The sequence below is a fragment of the Theobroma cacao genome, chromosome 10 (genome assembly GCF_000208745.1).
Source record: "Theobroma cacao cultivar B97-61/B2 chromosome 10, Criollo_cocoa_genome_V2, whole genome shotgun sequence".
NCBI lineage: Eukaryota > Viridiplantae > Streptophyta > Magnoliopsida > Malvales > Malvaceae > Theobroma > Theobroma cacao.
The window spans coordinates 4,319,504-4,340,656 of NC_030859.1; the positions used below are offsets into that span (position 1 = coordinate 4,319,504).

General features: G+C 32.7%; 3 protein-coding genes across 3 annotated transcripts; all 3 read right to left on the reverse strand.

The window, feature by feature from the left end:
* On the reverse strand, positions 1,106-1,681 carry LOC18586436 (glu S.griseus protease inhibitor). Its single transcript, XM_007009828.2, has 2 exons — positions 1,578-1,681; positions 1,106-1,482 (listed from the first exon to the last, which is right to left on the reverse strand). The coding sequence occupies exons 1-2, from the start codon at positions 1,597-1,599 to the stop codon at positions 1,289-1,291; spliced, it is 216 nt and encodes a 71-aa protein (XP_007009890.1). The 5' UTR covers positions 1,600-1,681; the 3' UTR covers positions 1,106-1,288.
* LOC18586439 (ATPase ASNA1 homolog) lies at positions 12,478-17,883 on the reverse strand. Its single transcript, XM_007009831.2, has 12 exons — positions 17,639-17,883; positions 16,128-16,339; positions 15,972-16,034; positions 15,680-15,790; positions 15,024-15,098; positions 14,874-14,942; positions 14,720-14,785; positions 13,942-14,016; positions 13,749-13,847; positions 13,449-13,583; positions 13,115-13,263; positions 12,478-12,808 (listed from the first exon to the last, which is right to left on the reverse strand). Exons 1-11 carry the CDS (start codon positions 17,826-17,828, stop codon positions 13,126-13,128), a joined length of 1,233 nt encoding a protein of 410 aa, XP_007009893.2. The 5' UTR covers positions 17,829-17,883; the 3' UTR covers positions 12,478-12,808; positions 13,115-13,125.
* LOC18586440 lies at positions 18,730-20,743 on the reverse strand. Its single transcript, XM_018128685.1, has 2 exons — positions 20,616-20,743; positions 18,730-19,368 (listed from the first exon to the last, which is right to left on the reverse strand). The coding sequence occupies exons 1-2, from the start codon at positions 20,680-20,682 to the stop codon at positions 18,863-18,865; spliced, it is 573 nt and encodes a 190-aa protein (XP_017984174.1). The 5' UTR covers positions 20,683-20,743; the 3' UTR covers positions 18,730-18,862.

Consider the following 21,153-nt stretch of genomic DNA (forward strand, 5'->3'; position numbering starts at 1 on the left):
CATCAGTTATGGCCATATCTGAGATTTTAAGTGTCTTCTGTCCTTTACAGCATTCTCCAGAACTGACATCCCAAGGCCTCATACCCTCCTCCTGTCCACAAGTAAGGATTTGGCTATCATCTGGGCTCCATGAAACAGTTAATACTGGTTTCTGGTGGCCGCATAGGGTAGGCTTCAGTGAACTTTGCCCTTGACCACTAGTTATCTTAATCCCATATGTAGTCCATGTGTAGTCATGCATTCATTTGGTCCACAAAGGCAATGTGTGAGGGATGTGATCTCATATATAGAAATTGAACTACAGCGGATTTGAATGACCTTATCTAGCTATATATCTAATCTTGCACGACAATCAGCCACCATTTTTGAACAACTATGTTGAAAAACTGGAAAAATAGAATGCCTTCTGTTGAGATAAGCTAGTTTCTCACTTTATTGATATAAGACAATTTTGTAAGTGATATCAACTTGACAGAGCTAGCTTATAAATTAGCCTGGTCAATTTGGTTGTTAGTTTGACTACTTACTTTTTCAGAAATAATTGATATTTTCAAATAATTAAAAAAATAAAAAAATTCCATTTAGAAATCTTTCTTATCACAAAGAATTATTATGATTAACCATTAAAGCCTATAGAATAAAGTCTATTTTCTGGGTTCGTAATTTGACTTTTCGTCAATCTAAATCCATTTAAACAAATATTCATGGCAATCTAGATGACTAGAGTTAGTGTTAAAATAGACCTTCATATTAATCGTCATTTGCTTGCATACTTAAAAAGAACTAACCCAAAATTTAAAATGGAATATGAAGGATGTTCTACACCGTGCTAATTAAAAAGCCAATTAAAATATAGTTGAAATACTCTACTTATCAGGGCTTAACATTAAAAATTAATTAAAGCTGTTTCCTGATATTATACCAAATATATAAATATCCCTGCAGCTGACAAGGCAATGTTTTTTCCATTGAAAATTTTCTATATTAGATTCATTGGAATGAGAAAGAAGAATTAGATATTATAGCGTGTTTTTCCATCCATATGATTGATTTGTAAAAGATTCTGATATTCAAAGATACTCAAAATAGGCATGGCAAAATATAATTATAAAGTGAAAAAGGTCTTAATAGGAAACTATTATTAGTATCTTATGTCAAATTTAAACCAAATTACAGAGATATATGTATGTCAAGAGATACAATAATTTTGAGCTTGCTTATTTAATTATGGCTACATGACTAGGTATAAATAAGTGACTTCCTAGTCAAGTGTATAAGCCCTTTGCATTTAACCAATGACGGGAACCCTGGTAACGATCCCATCAGTGTTAACCCAAACACGAACCCTAGTGCACAAGAAATCCGGGGTGACAAATGATCCTTCCAACACAATCACAGCATTGACATTAGGATTCTCCCTCTCAATTGTAGCTGCTGCCTCCTCCCCTTTTGCTCCCAGGAGCTCCGGCCATGAACTTTTCCCTACATATATAGGCATAGCCACAAGAATTTGCATTAAACAAAAGGAAATTGTTAATCAGTACAAACCATTCGAGGCTCTGGAAGTTGTTATTTACCTTGGCATTCATCTGAAGCCATGTTTCTCTTCTTTTCACTCTATTGCAATATCCTTTTCCTCTTTGATTTAATTGTGTTATGGCAATCGGGTAAAAGGGGTATTTATAGATGAAAAGTATATGGTGGTTTGTTGGACATTATTGACTTTCAAGGCTTATGCCAAAAGTTTGAAGTTCTTGGCAAATTAATTGTTCCATAGTTTTCAAACCTGCATTTAGCTATATGATCAGAAATCCGTCAGCTGTAATTACATGATAGATGGTGCATTCTTTAAGCAATTCTTCTCACGTTTCCTTTCAGATTTTATTTAAAACCATCGGATATATATATATATGATCAGCCACTATTTTTTCATTGAAATTTTCTATGCGTCTGATTACATCAAAGCTTCTTTGAACAGTTCCATGTCTTTACTTGCAGATATTGCAATAGCCAATAGGGAAGCTTATCACCAAGATTGGCTTATGCTTCAAGACATTTCTTGAATCAAGGCAAGGTTTTAAAAGGAATGGCTTAAAACTGATCTACATCTCTACTGGTCAAAGTCAGCCTGTAAATATATTGCGTACGTTGAAAATTGTGCATTTTCATTCACATTCAATCCAAATTTCCTAACAAGATATATAGTTAATTAATTATTGTAAGCATTCGGTTTTCATTTTATAAATACTAGAGTGGTGCCCCGCTTTGCGTGGGTGTTAAATTTTTTATTAAAAACAATATCAAATTATATAATATTATAAATAAAAATAATAATTTTAAATTTAAAAACACTATAAATAATAGTTATAATGATAATTTAAAGATAATTATTTTAAAAATTATTTTTTAAAATATTTCTCATCTCTTATTAAGCAAAATTTTTTATTTAAATAATTTTTTTGAAAACATTTAATTTTTTATATCTTAATATATGCTAATATTGATATATTTATATTTTATTAATTACATGATTCTAACTGTGAAATCAAATTTATATTGAGAAAATATAATGTTTTAAAAGTAATTATTGATAAGCTATATAATTGATATAATAAAATTATTCAAATAAAATAAAAATTTTTGAAAGTCAAAATGAAATAAATATTAATTATACTTATTAAATTTTTTTTAGTTTTAATGATGAAATTTTCTAAATGATCTTTAATTTTAATTAATACTTTTTTATCTCATGCCTTTATAATTATTTAGAATTAATCTCCCTTATAATTCCTTTCGTGTCTCATTAAAAATTAAAAATTTGCTTCACGTCAAACTTGAATGAAATCCATAAATGTCCACTAAAAAAGTTTATTTTTATATTTTATTCTATAAAAAATATATATTTCATAGTACATGAAAGCACTGTTAGCTTCAATTCCCTATGAACCAAAACATTATCAATACGGTAAAAATGCTCTTATGAAGCTAAAGAAAAAAATTCCTCTGTTGACAATCTTAAATGCAACCGACCTCACAAAAATCATCTCAAAATTTTTTATAAATCAACCATTTTAAATTAGCCACATGTCAATGAAAAAAGCCACAAACGTGGCCAAGTGTGGAAGCCCCTTTGAAGCTTCCCTTTACTTAAGTTATAGATATATCTATTTATTGAATCGAAAGTGTACATTTAATTTGAAATAGATCATAGGAAATGTAACATGGGGTGAAATTATAAAGTGTTTTGTGATCTTTATTGAGATTTCATTTTTATGTAATGTAGAGAAACAAACTCAATGATGAACCATGATAGAGTTGAATCATTTCATTTTCATCACAGCTTGAACACGAACCAATCTGGAATCAAACCGTGGGGGTCTGTACCGAGGAAGGGTATTACTATTCTACCATTTGAGTCCTTCCAACTTCACCTTGACAAATTTATCACCACGCAGCCCTAACCCCTAAATCTGATGAGGAAAAACCCAAAATGCCTCTGTCCCAAAATATTTAAATTACATTTACATATTTTTTGTCAATAATGATTTGCACTTTTTAAGTATTAATTACATACAAGGGAGCCAAATCATATTCATCTTGTAAGAAAGAAATGACATGATGCTTCATTTAAAAAAAAAAAGAAGAAATTAAAACTAAATGTAACCTACCGCTATATATAAAGTATAAATTAATAACTTTTCTTTGAAAATTAGAAATTCATATCTGTCCATGGCATTCTCTTTCCAGATTCCAATTTCATGGCAAAGTCTTTCCATATGTCTGATCTCTACATACTATTGCAATCCCAAATCAGAAATCAGGCTTTGATATCTTATAAAGCTTTATCCTGATCTCACAAAATAAATGTTGTAGTAGTTGACAAGGTAATTTGTTCTCTATGTTCCTATATTACGAATAAATAACAGTTTACAGAATTAAATTTGACTCAATAGTTCATGTATGTGTTCCCTTCAAAGAATGAGATTTGAATTTCTTTTCTTCAAGAAAACAAAAGAAAGAAAATGTTATAAGATTGTCATTATTTGCAACAACATTCTCTGACATCACAAGAATTAATCCTTCTTGAGCAATTGGAGTTAATAGGAGTTAAGAGGATGTAAGACGACATTTTGCAAAGAATGGACCATTTAGGTCCGGCACCTTCAAAATTTTGCATTTTTTCTCCCTTAATTCCAAATTCAAGTGCATGACAAAATATGATCATAAAGTACAAAGAAGTCTTAATGGAGACGGTTCAAAATCTTATTTCAAATTAAAAATAAATTACAAACTTAAATAAAGATAATGAGATCATATAACATAATATTGGGTATTCTTATTTTAAATTATAATACATAATTCGTGTTTATTAAAGAAATTAAAACAAGTAACTTGCTAGTAAAGCATAGGCCCTTCACAATTTAACCAATCATAGGAACCCTGGTAACAATCCCATAGGTGTTAACCCAAACTCGAACCCTAGTGCACAAGAAATCCGCTGTAACAAATGATCCTTCTAACACAATCACAGCATTGACACGAGGATTCTCCTTCTCAATTGTTGCTGCCGCATCCTCCCCTTTCTTCCCCACAAGCTCAGGCCAAGAACTTTTCCCTACATTTATAGCCACAAGAACTTATATAATTGCCTTTAAGGAAATAATATTATTAGTACAATTACAAATCATTCCTAGCTTCGAAAGTTGTTAATATTTACCTTCGCATTCATCTGAAGCCATCTTGTTCTTCCTCTTACTCTATTGAACTATTTTTTCTCCTTTGATTTGTTTTTGTTATGGAAACTAGTTAAGATGGGTATTTATAGATGAGTAGGTTAGCCTGCTGCTCATTATATTGACCTTTATTAGAAGCTTATGTTGAAAGTTTCAAGTTTTTTTTTGGGGATAAATTGTTTGTTGTATTCCAACGTCAGCTCTGATGAAGATTAGGATGAAGACAGTTGGCGCACTCTTCAGCAATTTTTCTCACTTTCCTTACCAAAATTAAATTTAGAGTTCAAGGATATATGGTTTCCGCGACCATTTGTCTAATGAAATTTTCTATTACTACATATTCTTTGAGCAGCTCAAATCTTAACTCGTCTAGATTTTGCAAAATTGGATTATGCTTCAAGATATCTTGAAACATTTATTGGCTTAAAACTATGAATTTAAGTCAATTGATGATCCATATACATATATCTATAAACAAAGGACCAAATCTTAATCATGTAAAAGAGAAAGCAAAAATGGAAACCACAAACATATGAGATAAAGTTGAAGTCTTTGATGTGTTCCAACAAGGAAGACTTGAAATTCAATTTGTGTATGGTGTGAACACCCAAAAATTAAAGAAAACAAACACATTAGAAAGTCATAATAGCTATATATCTATAAACAACTTTAAACAAGCACGGAAATTTTAAAGCTATATATAAAGAGTTGAAAGTCTTTGTTCCGAGAAGGAAGACTGAATCTTACATTTTGATTTATCTCTCGGAGAAGTGATTGTTAAATGATGATATATTCTTTGATTATTTAAAGTCAATAGAGCAATAATGAGTATGGGATATTTGAATGGTGAATTCAATTCTTTTAGAATTAGACATTATCTTTGAGGTTTTGAGCATCCATATTTAAATAGCTTGAAGACGATGTACAATGCTTCAATGATTAATTTATCAAGTTAATTAATAAGTTAGGTTCCAAGTCCAAATTCTACTCTTAAAAACTGGGTTAAAATTAAATTGGTTTCGTCTCACTGATTAAGTAATCATTTATAACTATTTATTCTATTATTTATTATTACTGATGTCAGAGAGTCTAAACCAACTATCTATTAAGCAAAATCAGATTTTAATCTTATCAAGCATTGTTTATGGTTTTCTAAATGGCTAAAGCATAAAATAAGTCCTTATACTTAATTAAATCTATCATTTGAGCTTTTATCTTTTTATTGTATTAAATATTTGAGTTCTTAATCAACTATTACAATCAATTGAGTCCTTCCTGGAATACATAAAAACTTTAACACCATTAGCACTTTCTATCAATGAGAATAGGATTGTCATGTGACATAAATAATGTGGCATTTTTTAGGCATGTGTTAAAATAAAAAACAAAATTTCCTTTCATTCTTGACATGTATTAAAAATGACCATTTCTTTTAACTTGACACACATGCTCAAAAAATGTCATGTGAAAATATTTATTCCACATCATTCATATCACATGAAAATTATATTCCGACTAATAGAAGGAATTAATGGTGTTAAAATTTTCATCAAATAAGAATCCAATTGATTGTAATTAAAAACTTAATTATTTACAATAGAATAGAAGCTCTTGCAATACATTTAATTACATATATTCATGGGCTTATTTTGCTTTTAGTCAAATCATATTCATCTTGTGTGAAAGAAATGACATGATGCCAGTTGACATGCTGCTTCAATATTTTAAAAAATAAATAAATAAAACTAAATGTAACATAAATAAAGTATATATAAGTATTTTTATGAATACATTAAAAAATCAATAACTTGATTAGGCATTGTACAAATATATACTATATTCCCTTTGGAAATTAGAAATTCATAATTCATCCATGGCATTCTATTTCCAGATTCCAATTTCATGGCAAAATCTTTCCATATGTCATATATTTCTACATTGCAAATTCCAAAACAGAAATCAGGCTTTGTATCTTATAAAGCTTTATCCTGATATCATAAAATAAATGTCTTAGTAATTAACAGGGCAACTTTTTCTCCATATTTATGTATTACGAATAAATAACAATTTATAAAATCAAATTTAACTCATTTATGATTTGTATATGTATTCCCTTCAAAGAGCCTTAATGGAGACCGTTTAGCAACTAATTATACCAAATTTGATACAAATTAGAGACTTACGTAGATAAACAATGAGATCAAATAATCAAATTTATTCTTATTTCATATTACAACATAGTCCCCATTTATTAAAGATATAAAAGCAAGTAACTTGCTATAGTCGAGCATAAGCCCTTCACAATTTAACCAATGATGGGAACCCTGGTAACGATCCCATTGGTGTTAACCCAAACCCGAACCCTAGTGCACAAGAACTCCAATGTAACAAATGTTCCTTCCAACACAATCACAGCATTGACATGAGGATTCTCCTTCTCAATTCTTGCTGCTGCATCCTCCCCTTTCTTCCCCACAAGCTCAGGCCACGAACTTTTCCCTACAAATATAGCCGCAAGAACGTATAATTATTCTGAAGGAAAGAAAGTTATTAGTACGATTACAAAGCATTCTTAGCTTTGAAAGTTGTTAGTATTTACCTTTGCATTCGTCTGAAGCCATCTTGTTCTTCCTTTCACTCTATTGAACTATTTTTTTCTGCTTTGATTTATTTGTGTTAAGGCAACTAGTTAAGATTAAGATGGGTATTTATAGATGAGGACTAGATTAGCCTGTTGCTCATTGTTGACCTTCCCAGCAAGCTTATGTTGAAAGTTTGAAGTGTTTTTTTGGGAGGGGATAAATTGTTTGTTGTATTCCAACATCAGCTCTGAGGAAGATTAGGATGAAGAAAGTTGGTGCATTTTTCAGCAATGTTTCTCACTTCCCCTTCCAAAATTTAATCTATAAACCTAACATATATGTGGTCTCAGCTGCCACTATCTGTCCAATGACATTTTCAATGCATTTGATTACAGCAAAGTATCTTTGAACAGTTCAGCATCTTAGCTTGTGGATATTGCAATAGGAAGCTTATCCCAAAGATTGGATTATGGTGCAAGATATCTTGAATCATGGCAAGGTATGCAAACAAATATGGCTTACAAGTCATCAGAATTCTACTTCTATAGGAAATAATTTTTTTGAACATTAATCTGTTGATCTTTTGAGAATATTTAAAAGAGAAAATTTCCAGAAAAGAGATAAATTGAAAACAAGGAATTGATTGATATTTTTCACTACTGCATTAAGTGTATTTATACACAAACACTGAGAGGATAAGGACAAGAAAATAGTTAATCTAAAAATAAAGGATCCAAGACAGCACAACTTATTCAAATAACTGCTGCCTTTAACGGCTCACATCATGTGGCCTTTATTCCAACATAAAAAACTGCTTAAGGATAAAATTCCAACTCATGTGGTTGACATGTGGACATCTTCATCTTTGAAGTACTGATGCCACTCTCTGCAACCGAGACTTTAATTTCCATTATAATCTTCCATGACTCCATCTTTCTTGATGTTGCTGCTACCACTGCTTCTTCTGTTCTCTTGATCACCTTTGATATCAAAATTCCTTGGTGCTACATAACAAAAGCAAACTAAAGCGGTACACCTGTGACGCCGCCAGGAGTACAGACCAACAAGCTGAAATCCTTTCTATTAATGCCGATACCATGACCAGACAGCTTTATTTATTATGGCTATTGCTCAACCAAATTAAAAATGGTGAAGAGATATGGCTATACCATTTTTCTTTTGCACAATCAGAAAGGCTTTATTGAATATCAAAGAAAACTGATCACAAAAGATCAGTATGGAGAACAATATGACTCATCACACTAATGGTAACAGCCCCAATAAAAAACAAAGGCACCAGAAGCCTCCCATGCAGCAATCGCATGGTCACCATTTGCTGTACTCAATCGAAAACAGAGGGGGAAAGGTCTGACTTCTATACTATATATATTAATATGAAGGTTAATTATGGTTTTGGGATGCCTAGTTAGGTTTCTTCTTTCTTTTTCATCTTGTTGTTGGGTTGATCTTCTCTTTTGTTTTCTCTCCTTGTGGATTTTCTGTTTCTGTTTCTCTTTCTGTTTCTGTATCTTTGTTTTCTGGTTCTGCGGGTGCTGGCTTTCTCAGCTAGTTTCCTTCTGAACCTCTGTTTCTTTTGTGATGATTATGTTTCATATGGACAATTTGTGTTCTATTTTGTTGTTTTGAGCTTTTAATTTTAATTTTGTGATGATTCTTTTTGGATATTTCATCTGTTTGAAATCCAGTGAATAGTAACCACTAGAGCATAAACTAAATTCAGCAAGAAAAAAGCTTAAGCCTAGCTTGATTACAAAATTAGAAGTTCTAGATAGGAAATATCTATAAAGAGGATTGCCATAATATTTTGTTTTCTTTGTTTCAATTTTTTGGCCATTTCTAGCTTGGAATATAGCTAAAGAATGTTGAGAAATCATTGTTCAGATTGATGAATCAAGCACTTAGAACCCTATGGTAGAATCATTACATAGATAGACACTTTCATGGTCTTTTCATTTTGAATTTAAATTCTATGGCAAAGTCTTTCATATACCAGCTATCCACATTGCAAGTCTGGAATCAGTAATCAACAATATTATGTTATCTTTATGCTATCTTATTGTGTACGTATCCATGTTACAAAATATAAAGCCATGTTGACAAGGGTAAGGAAGAAACATGTATATAAGTTTTGGCTATATAGAGTGCAGGGCTGGAGGGTCTTCCACCATCCTATTTCATGCTTCTGGGAGTTTGATATCAAAATCTCTGACTTTTAAATATATGTAGCTACCGTCCAAGAATAAAAGTCAACCAGATTATTTTACAGGTCCCAAACTCTATAGCTCATATAGCTTAGCTCAACAGAAGCAAATATTCTTTGATAATTTAACTAAACGGCATGTTCAATTCATTTACAATTAGACACCATCTTAATTTGAGCATTCATACTGGATAACTTGAAGCCTAGGAAAATTTAATGCTTGAATATCATTTGTAATTTTAGCCAAATTCTCAATAATATAATTATTAAATTTACTCTTTGATAAATCAGGTTGAAACTAAAATGGTTTTGTCTCATCAATGAAGAAACCATTTCTATTTGAATGGATTTCTGCTTAGCACCAAGATTCCGAAGACCAATAGAAAGGCATAGGCAGTAATAGATCAGCATCATCCACGAGACAGCACTGACAGAGCACAAGCAGTTGAAAGTGCAGCAGCATTTAAAGAGTGTTCCCATAACATAATAAACCAGCAAAATCAGATTTTTTTTATCTTGCTTTGACTAAACAAGAATTAATTACTTTTCATTAAGGATGAGATCGATTCATATTGGCAATCAATTTGGAAAAGCATAAAATTTTATTGATTTCAGCTTGAAAAATATATTCAAGGCTAATCTTTAAATTTAGAAGAAAAAAAGAAAAGCAATCTAGATATAAAATACAAAATCAAAAGGCTACTTCAAATTGGCACAGGTAGCTCCGACTGTGGCAGATGGTCGGAAGCCAACAATGCATGTATGTCATCTACATCCTTAACAGTGTAAAGCTCATCCAACTTGCTATTCTCATCTGTGTTGCTAATTCCCCATAGCTGATCCACCTCCTTGAAAGAGTTATCATAGTTTAATTCCTCATATCCACCCGATAGCTCATCTACATTCTTACCAGTGACAATGACAGGTTCAACCGATTTGCTACTTTCACTGTTGTTGCTAATCCCATGTAGTTGATCCACTTCCTTCAAACAGTCACCATCGATTAACGCCTTATATTCACGCACTAATTCATCTACGCTCTTATCAACGACAAGCTCATCCAAGTTGCTAATTTGATCGTTGTTGCTAATCCCCAATAGTTGATCCACCTCATTGAAGGGGTCTTCATCCAGTAACTGATCCATCAAAGAATAACCCTCACCTACTAGGCCATTAGAATCCATTTCTCCAAAACCATTTACTAGAGATTCTGATCGTTCCACCAAAATTGATGATTGACATTCCTGGTTCTCTGACTGCTGCAACCTTCCATCCACGTAATTATCTATCAAAGGATCGCATTGTCCATAATCGGTCAAAGGTAAATTTCCACTGAAAACAGCTTCTTGCATCAAAGCAGATGATGGACATTCTTTGTTTCCAAGAAGCAGATTTCCAAAAAGCTCCTTAACCAAAAAACTGCACACTTATCTTCCTCTAAACAGGCTGTGTCTTTGATCTTGCAGATAACCCATTCTTGAAAATTTTCTCCGGGGACACAATACTCATGCATAAGCCAGCTAGTTTTGTTGGCATCCTTTGGACTTCATTTCTCACCCTTGTACTCATAGAAGTTAAGGGTATTCACGTACCCTATAACATGCTCTCCTTGCTCATCAAGAATAGGTTTCTCACCTGTTGAAGACCTCCAAAATCCACCGTCTCCCACTGCTCGACTGTCAAGAACCCTTCTAGGTCTTTTTCCATTTGCATTCTTTTGAGAAATCTTCTGACGATGGGTGAAGACGAAACGTTGGTTGGGTTTGACGAACGGAAGAAAGCCTTTGTTAACATTGAACAGGGCAGCTGGGTTGATGCAATATAGATCACAAAATTCAATGAGGTAGCTAAGTTCGCCGATCCCTTCACCACTTATCAACTTGGGCAGAAAAAAGGAAACAATCTCCCGATCAGAAGGATTGAACACCACCACTGGAGCTGGAGGATAGAACATCATTGCTAGGGTCGGACTGTCGGAGTTAGAATGAGATTTTCTTGTTTTGGGAAAGAGAATGAAGAGGTTTTTAGCGTCAAAAGGAAGCAGAATTCTTTCTTTGTTTTTTGAGAGTGAAGTAAGAAGAAATCTAGTTGCTTAATTCTGCTTTTATTTATAGTTAACAAAAGAGACGGTTTATGCAGAATTCTACATGCTTAATTCTACTTGCTTAAAACGCCTCTTTTTTTAAAAAAAAATGAAATTTGGTAGCACTGCTTCTGCTGGTCTCTTGATCAGCTATGCTATGAAAGCTCCTTGATGGTGCGTACAAGAACACTAGAGCGGGGCACCTGTCCTACTTATCCTTGGAGGCTCGGGAACCTTGTTGGTTCAGCTCAAATGGCGTGGTTGGCATTAAAAGGATGTCTTGTGTTTTACAGCTTCCTGCCGTTCGGCATCGTACAGGGAAGTTCTTGCTCTGTTCCTTTGTTTTGGTATTCTTCTGTCTTGTGAATGGGGTTTGCATATTTTTTTACACTTTTTTTTATAAGTAGTTATTAATTTTTCATTTGGAGTTATTTATTACTAATTACGTTTGCATTTAAGCTTTTGATTTAATGATAAATACATAATTTTTCTATTGAATTTAAGTTTTCTTTTCACTTATTTCCAAAGCTTAAACAACTCCCCAAATTTCACAAATAATGAATATTTTTGTCTAGTAAATTGAAGATTATGAAAGGATTAATAACTCATATTTAGTAAATTTTTGTTTATATAATGTAACACTAACACAAGTTTTGATTTGAGGGTTGAATATCTTTTTAATTTTCAAGCAAACGTCCATGATAGAGTCTTGAGTTATAGACCTTTTCAACTTAAAATTTCATCCAAATCCTATCTCAAAAAAATGTTTTGAGTTAAACATTTAAAAAAGTACCATCTTTTAGGTTTTATATATTTTACCTTCCCAATCATAAACATCTTCTTTCTGAATTTAGAATCTATGGCAAAATCTTTTATATGCCAGCTATCCACATTGCATGTCTGGAATCAACAATCAGCAATATTATGATATCTTTATGCTGTCTTATTGTATATATATCCAAGTTACAAAAATATAAAGCCATGTTGACAAAGCTAAAAAGAAAAAAGTTTTGGCTCTATAGAGTGCAGGGCTGGAGGGTCTTCCATCATCCTATTTCATGCTTCTGGCAGTTTTGATATCAAAATCTCTGGCTTCTCTGATGCTGGATTTGTAGTATTGCAAGATATTCTGGTTATGAACTGTCATCTTCATGTCCCGGAAAATTCCCAATCCAGTATTTCGAGGAAACTGCCAATTAACATGCGACAGGCACAGATGCTTATCAGATTGCACAAGAGTGATACTCAGGACATTATGATAACTAAGTGATGGTGGGGAGAAATTAGAGTTTTGGGAAGTATAACTTGCATCTCATTGATGGAAGCCTCCAAATATCAAATTTCTCTTTTTAGGCCTTTTGACACAAACCAAACATTAAGGTTACATAAATAAATTTAGTTTTCGGAAGAATAACTTGATTATAAGAGGAATGCCATGATATTTTGTTTTTTAATTATTTGGCCGAAGGCCAAGAAAAGGCAAAGAGAAGATTACCTAGTGGTTGCTTATTTCCATACTATGTCACCCATAAATTTAAGTGCTGGAACACCCCTAATCTCCATGTCAACTAGGGGTGCCTGGATTAACTTCAAGCTGGATAGCTCTGGATCATTTTGAATCATATCAAGGGCATGCATCTGATCCTGAAATATTTAATTAACAATGAGTAATTAAGGGGAAGAGTAAGGTGGAAAGAAAGATCAAGATACTGATGTTCCATCTTTCTGTTAATATGTTCTACCGTTCAACATGTTATAAAACATCCGTCACCATTTGTCATAATATTATTGAGGGCTTAAAACCTCTATGAGAGCAAACAGATTAATACCTTTCTTTTCACTGCACAAAACTTGCAGTCAGAGGCAGATGGAGGAAGAATCTGATTAACAATAAGTCGCCTGACAGGAACATTTTCCTTCTCCAAGGAGGCACGTAGTCTAGATGACTCATTGACTGCCATCACCTAGGGTAAGGAGATAAAATATGAGCGATTAGTTAAAAGCAATAAACATTTACTTGGGAGTCCTATCTTCACAACTTATGTAATGGAAGGAAAAATCCATGTAAGCAATGCTAAACAGTTCAATATTGAAGTTGAGCACTGAAATACAATTCTAAAGGTCACTACCGTGGGAATTGTGACTATGACAAACTCTGTTGAATCTGAGTCACGGAAAAGGTCTCTCACTTTTACCATCCTCTCCCTCAGACGCTCCAGCTTGTCAGCCTGCACAATAATACAAGGATAAATTGTATTAAAAAAATAAAATAATTTTAAAAATAATAAACAAGATGCCAACTCTCAACCATATCAGACTTACAGAATTTTGACGGGTTTCTTCTTGCCCAAAAACAGATTTGATGGCTGAGGTGGCTGAAGCTATCTTCTGTCTAAGCTGTATAATGAGAAAAAAGTGAAAGAAAAGAAATCAGTAGCAAAAAGACACTTCCTCCAGCACCACATAAGTAAAAATAATATCAAATTAATACAGAGCAAGTTCCAGATTCCTAAAAATGCTCAATTTGGTGAGCTACTAACTTAACTCACAAGACATCAGTATGTAAAACCATGTTAGACAAGGAGAAAATTATGCTTATATTGTCAACCAACTCAACCTCATCATTCTTGAGGAATTGAAAGCTTTATATGTAAAATTTGTCAGACAAGCCATCTGTATGTTAAGTCATGGCCACATGAAACATCATCTGACCATCTAAATTGAAAAGCATCTCTAATAAAATAAGATTTAACCAACATAGTATGATAACCTCATCTTTTACGATTCAAATTTGTAATATTTTTTAAAGTCTGCCTCGTTCTTAACATCATAAGCAGCTTGTTACAGAGATGTCACTTGTCTATCATTTTTCCTTGCTGGCTTTTATATTAGATTCAAGCATTGAGTGATTTCCAGTAATATAATCATCAAATAAGTATGGTATACTAGAAAATGTTGTTTAAATCTTTTGTCACTTAATAATTCATCCTCACAACATGATGGCCATATGAGTTTAAAAAAAAAAAAACGCAGAACAATTAAATCAGAATGAGAGAGCACATCATCAACAGGCTTTAATCATTCAAGTTGGCATGCCAACCTTCAATATCTTGCCTATTGATGCATCCAAGAAGTCTGGCAATGACAAAAGTCGCAGTGTGTGTCCCTGAAAAAAGCCTCCCATCAATTAGAGTTCATTGGGTTGATTTCAAATATGAAGTGCCAAAACATAGAAAGAAGAAATTCTCACTCACCGTTGGTGCAGTGTCAAACACTATTCGAGTAAACATACTATATTGTGGTGATTCAAGAAATTGCATCACCTAGCAAGAGCTTTCTGCAGTCAATATGATGCCTAAAAATGCAATAAAATGAGGAAAATAAGCAGAGCACATAATGCTTACCTTTGAAATTGCGATAGCTTCATCTAAACCAGGAGGTGGCGTGTCAAGTAGTTCCCCCAGTTTCAGCTCTCCTAACTTCATAAGTCAGAAGAAGCATCAGAAGCAGAAATCATGATTTTAGAAATTAGGAAATTTCAAATGAATAAAAGAGGGAGACTAGATGGGGGAAAGGAGGGTATGAGAGAAAAAGAGAGGATTGGCATCCAGATACAATGACGAAATTCACATATGGCAAAATTGAGAGAAAGAGAGAGGATTGGCATCCAGATACAATGACAAAATTCACACGGCAAAAATTTTCTCATCTCTCCATGGCTTAGCATCTTAAGTTTGCCATGTTACTGTGGTTTTGAGTTTTTGCGCATGCATGAGCAGGAGTGTGCACACATGCAGGTTTGCATGCTTTTTCGCATATTTGCCAAATCACTAAAGTCCTCACCGAAGGAAAGATTGAGAGGGGCATGAAAGACACAATGCATGCAGCTCCAACAAAATAAAAGTTATGGGGTCATTTAGAAGAAACTTTGCTCAATACAAAGATTACTGGCCAAAATGCAGTCAGTGAGGCCATCCAAGACAAAACATAGTGCAAATTTGATCAAAAAACTATTTGGTATCTGAAGTTGCAACGCTCAGACGTATATATAAAGCTTCACCTGTTCTGCAAGTATCCCAAGGCCCATGCCATCCATGAAATCTTTGACCCCAGTTCCACCATTGTTCTTACTTGCATCTCGAAATTCTTCCCTAGCCTTCTCTGGGTTTATCTGTTTTAGAGCTATAAATTTAACTTACTGAGATACAGGGCAACAATACCATAAAAACAATAACTAGCAGATAGTTATTTCTTACATAATCTATAATGTCAAGGACTACATTAGACAAACAGATAAGAATCATCAAAAGAAAAATTAAGGAGAACTTAGTAAGAAAATTTATTCCACATACCTCAAGAGCAAACAAGGGGAAGTCAGGTCCTTCAACTGGTACTAGTGTTCCTCCAGTCAAATCCTAGATGAAAAATGAACACATAGACTGAGCCCATATGAAGATAAATGCAGGAAGAACAACATTAGAAAACAAAACGATAGAATGGATTTAAACCTGAGCAAAAGAATCACTCAAGGAATGTGCTGGATCAGTTGAAACCACCAGAGTGTGGTGTCCATTATTTGCAAATTTAACTGCCAGTGAAGCAGCACAACTTGTCTTTCCTACACCTCCCTTGCCACCTAGCATATAATACTTACGTTGGGTCCCAGAAACCATGTCTTCAAACCCTGCAACATCTTCTGCAGGAGCAGCCACAGATCTCACTGCCACACAAATATACAGATAAAAAATTCAGCTCCAATATGCTAGGATTTTATCCAAGGAAAATACAACAATGGAATGAAATACTCTTTCTCCATTGAACACAATAACACAAATTTCAATTATCACAATCATTATGCTACCTCTAAAGTGATGAAAAGAAAGGCTCAATGAATTCGGGGTTCATTCACTAGAGTGATTCCAAAAAGACACAACTTTTACTGTATCCTGTAATATCTCTCTGAGTACAGCATTGGATCTCGAACAAGCAGAACAGAAACAAAATCTTATCACCATATTCCCATTTCCAGAAACCTCCTCATCTCAACCATGAAAATATCATGTAAAATACTTTCTTCTCCCCTGCTATCATCTTTATAACAGTGAAATCTCATTCTTGCTCCAGTATGCTTTGCTTTGGTCTGAGGAAAATGGCACAGTGGCATAAACTACTACTCCCCCGTTGAACACTATTCACTAAAACACTAAGCATTTGTCATGGAATAAACTTCAATTATCACATCTTATTGTCTCCTAAAAATTGCAGAAAAGAAAAGCCTGTTAAATATGGAATTTCCTTCCCTAAAATTATTCCAGCATGAATAAATTTTCGCTTTCTATTGCCATTGCTCAATGACTACAACTTTTGGCCTCAAACAAGGTGGAAAAGAAAAAAGAAGAAGAAAAAGAAAGACAAATTCCTATCATCATCTTCAATTTCCAGTAACTTTCTCATCTCATCCATTAAAAATATCATTTAAATTCTCCTTCTTCTTCCGCTTCCTCTCTATAGTTATCTTTTCTTTCCTTTTCTTTTTTTCTTAACAAACTTTTCACTTTCATTGCTACTTGCACTCCAACAAATTATAAAGTTTACATCTAAATAACAATTACACTACTTCAGAATTAAACTACACAATGGAGCATCAACTATAATAAGCACAAAAAATGATACAATTCTCAATTTGAAGTTAGATTCTACAAGAGAGTCAAATTCTTTTTTAAAAAAAAACATGCTAATAGTAAGAAAAAATCAACTTTTCATTTCTATTTTAACAAAGTTGACTTTTTTTTTCGCTTGCATCTTCAACAATTTATTAAATTTAAATCACTTAACAATCTCACTACTTCTAAAGTAAAACTACCCAATTAAACATCCATTACAATGAGCACAAAAAATGAATCAATCCATAAAAAAACACATTGAGAATATCAATTCTTTTCCTAACAAATAAGAAAAAGAAAGTAAAACCCAAGAAAGATACAATCTTGAAAGGAAGTAGAAAGTATAAAGGAATCACCTTGAAAAGAGTTGTTGGGTCGTTTTGGTTTGATAGAAAGGGAAGGAAAAGTTGAAGATAGAGTGTGAACTCTGGGTGAAAAAGAAAGCAAAAAACCAACTGCTACTATGGGTTTTCTTGGAGTCCAAAATTTATGAAAAGAAGAAGAAAATGAAGTGAAAGAAGCATGACAAGCTGCTGCTTTTGCCATTTTTTTTTCCTCTGCTTTTTCTTTCGTCTAGCTGTTCTTATAAGGTAATGAGCAGAGGTTTTATGTGTCGACACGGAGAAAACTTGGATAGAACTACAATTAACACGTGACCCATTTCACGTACACGTTTACCCATTTCCTTTTTCGGGTTTGAATAATTTGAATTGGAATATAGAAATTTAATCTTAAAAAAATAGTAATAATCAACAGTGAAATAAATTAAATCATTTTATTTACTCTAAATACTAAAAAAATCTTCATTTTATTTCTTTTTCTTTTCTCTCCTTTTGTCTTCCATTTTCATTTCTTTTTTTTTTTTGTTTTTAGTCCATTTGTTTATAAAAAAAAAAACCTTTCATTCAAATTAATGGTAATTACTTTATTTTAACTAAAACTGATTTAATACATTCATCTTAAAGCTAATATATAATTGAATTAAAGATAAGTTTATTAAATTTAATATGTCATTGAATTAGAAGATAAATTAATTAAAATTTATTTTCATAGTAATTAAAGATGATTTTAAAACTAATTAAATCTCATGATTTTTTAGTAAAAAAATTGTATAGAAGAAAATAAGAAAAGAGAAATAAATAATTAATAGAGGATTTTTTTATTTAAATTAATAATATTACCTGTGTGGGAGTAAGGGTATTTTCAACCAAATTTCAAAGGTATTTTTGTATATTTCCATATGATTATTTAGCCATCATTTTCTTTATCCCTTTTAGCATCCTATCATCTCCATAATCCATAAATTAATCATAAATGTATAATCCTGTTGGAGGCCAAGGCTTTTCATCATGCTAATAGCAGGAAAGCATTTCATTCTGTTGAAAACATTTTCCCTTAATTAGACAGACAATCTATGCTGCTGAACGACTTCTCCATTGGAGAATGATGGGGAAGAACACATAGGTTTTGACTATAAATTTTTAGTTTTATCTAAAACATGGTATTTGGGAGGAGGTTAACATTAAGAAATGCTTCAAAACGTTCACATCAAGAAATCTCATCACAAATACATATCATGTTTACCCTTTCAGGGCTCCCTTTCCAGCTAAATCTTCAAGAGTTAGATTCAGGGTGTCAACTGAGCCTTTTTTTACTTCCTCGCCACGAGCAGCTAGGAAATCCTCGATGCTTCCTGGTTCACCAAACCACCCAAGACGATCTGCAATCAGATGTAAATTATTACACCCGCTACATCTTGCCACCACCACACCTTTCTCATATGATTCGCGGCAAACTGTCTTAACTGATCTTGTTTCACAGACCCTGCATGTAAATATCATGGCAAGATCATGCCTTGAGGATGTTTTCAAGTTGGAAACAGCAGTATGCTTCACAGCGGAATGGTTTGCCTCGGAAGGAACATTAGCCAAGTCAGAAGCAGACTTTAAATGGTCAGCTTCATGGTTTTCTGTATCCTCATTAGACTGGCCATCTGGATTTGCTTGAATCTGGAGCCATCTTCTATAAAAGTTATGTCTACTGCTGAAGAATGCACTTGCAGAAGGTAGGACTTGTGAAGGGGGTTCTGCCGGCAAAAAGTTAACTTCCATTGTTAGAAAGGCAAACTGAATTCCATTAATATCTTCATGAAAGCATGTGTAACTATTATTACAAAGATTTTTTGCGATCAAATCACCAATCATTTTGCCAAATTTCTTAATTTATTTATTTCTTAGAATTCCAATCACTTGGAGTTTTAATTAACTAATGCCTTTGTTAGAACCAATATGCCAAACTTGCTTGGCATATCGAATCACAAAACAAAGCAAAGACCTAACATCTCAGCACTGTCAGTAAGCAACACCAGTGTCAACAGCAGCAGTACGATTCTATCCGTTCGAGTCTAGTATTCCAGAAGCCATTAAACATGCAATGAACATCCCCATCACCCCTTGGTTAGCCACTATTAAATAATAAACTCATTTCCACTGTCGGTTTGCATCGGTCAGACAAAACTTAGGGAAAGCCAACCCTTCAATTTAACTAGAAAAACATCCCTCTGATGAAAACATTAGTCCATTTCACTAAAATAACTACTAAATCTCAAAACAAAGTCTACAAGCACCACGAAAATTCCAACATAGAAGACCTAGACCTTGCGATCCCCCATTGTTTCACAAAATGCCAGCTATCGCCTAAGTACTTAACTCTTGATTTAAGCATGGTAGTCCCTGGGAAAACTTGAAAGACCAATTTGCAATTTCACATTTGTTGTAAATTTCTATTTTTCATAACTTTAACTTTGATACATTAGAATTATGCACAAATTCATAATTTCGAAGTATTAAACTACTCAAACCTTCAATTTCTCCACCCAGCTATCTTATCACACTACAAGACATGATACCCGCAGCTAATACACTAAACAATAACAAAAGAATGTTAGTAATAAATTCTTCCCTCTCCTTAGAACACAACAAATTTTCACAAGCATTCACTTTCCATTGAAAATATCAGATAGCAAAAATAAAACTTCTAGCTGTTCTCATAATACAGTAATAAAAACATAGAACCAAGATAAATCCACAGCACAAAAAAGGTACAAAATTTTCAAACATGCTGAAAAATGCAAGATAGCAAAAACCCAACAATTATTTCTTCGAATAACAAAAACCCAATCTTTCTATCGATTGAAAAAGCTCAAACAAAGCCAAAAAAAGGCCACTTTTGTAAAGTTCCACAGCTTCCATATCACAGCTTCAGCTCATATAAAGAAAACCCAAATAATAGAAAACAAAGAAAGAGGGAGGAAAGAGAAGGAAACGAGCTTACCTTTGAAAAGAGAGGTTTGAGGCTGATTACGAGCAAGAAGTGAGAGAACTCGCCGAAACTGAGACATCCTCGGCTGACATGAAGTGAACCGGTTTGAGGAACTGAGTTAGGATTCTGAATTTATACGTAATGCCCTTTTATTTTTTATTTTTATATATTTATAATTAAGTAAAATACCTCCACACTTTAATTTTTAATCGAAATTATATTAAAAATTTATTAATTTTAAATATTTTTATTTAATAAAAAATAATTATGATTATTCATAGATGAAATTTGATTGGATGATCCATAAATTTTTTAAATTTGTTTGGTTAAGTCATGTGTTTTAATCTTAAATTTCATATGATATGTTTTTNTTTCTAGGGAGTTGGGTGTTTTTTTTTTATTGTTTTTAAAAAATATAATAATAATTTTTTAAATTAATAAAAAATATATTTTAAATTTTTTATAATTTTTATTAATAATATTTACATCTTTAAGATGAAATGTTTATTTCAAAAATTAATAAATTAATTTAAAATTTTGATTATAATTT

Coding starts and splice junctions, on each gene's coding strand:
- LOC18586436 (XM_007009828.2), bottom strand. CDS start 1,599: ATGGCTTCAGATGAATGCCAAG. Junction 1,483..1,577: donor GGCTTCAGATGAATGCCAAG/GTAAATAACAAC, acceptor CTATATATGTAG/GGAAAAGTTCATGGCCGGAG.
- LOC18586439 (XM_007009831.2), bottom strand. CDS start 17,828: ATGGCAAAAGCAGCAGCTTGTCATGCTTCTTTCACTTCATTTTCTTCT. Junction 14,943..15,023: donor AAGCTATCGCAATTTCAAAG/GTAAGCATTATG, acceptor AGCTCTTGCTAG/GTGATGCAATTTCTTGAATC. Junction 14,786..14,873: donor TGTTTGACACTGCACCAACG/GTGAGTGAGAAT, acceptor GGCTTTTTTCAG/GGACACACACTGCGACTTTT.
- LOC18586440 (XM_018128685.1), bottom strand. CDS start 20,682: ATGTCTCAGTTTCGGCGAGTTCTCTCACTTCTTGCTCGTAATCAGCCT. Junction 19,369..20,615: donor TCAAACCTCTCTTTTCAAAG/GTAAGCTCGTTT, acceptor TTTTGCCGGCAG/AACCCCCTTCACAAGTCCTA.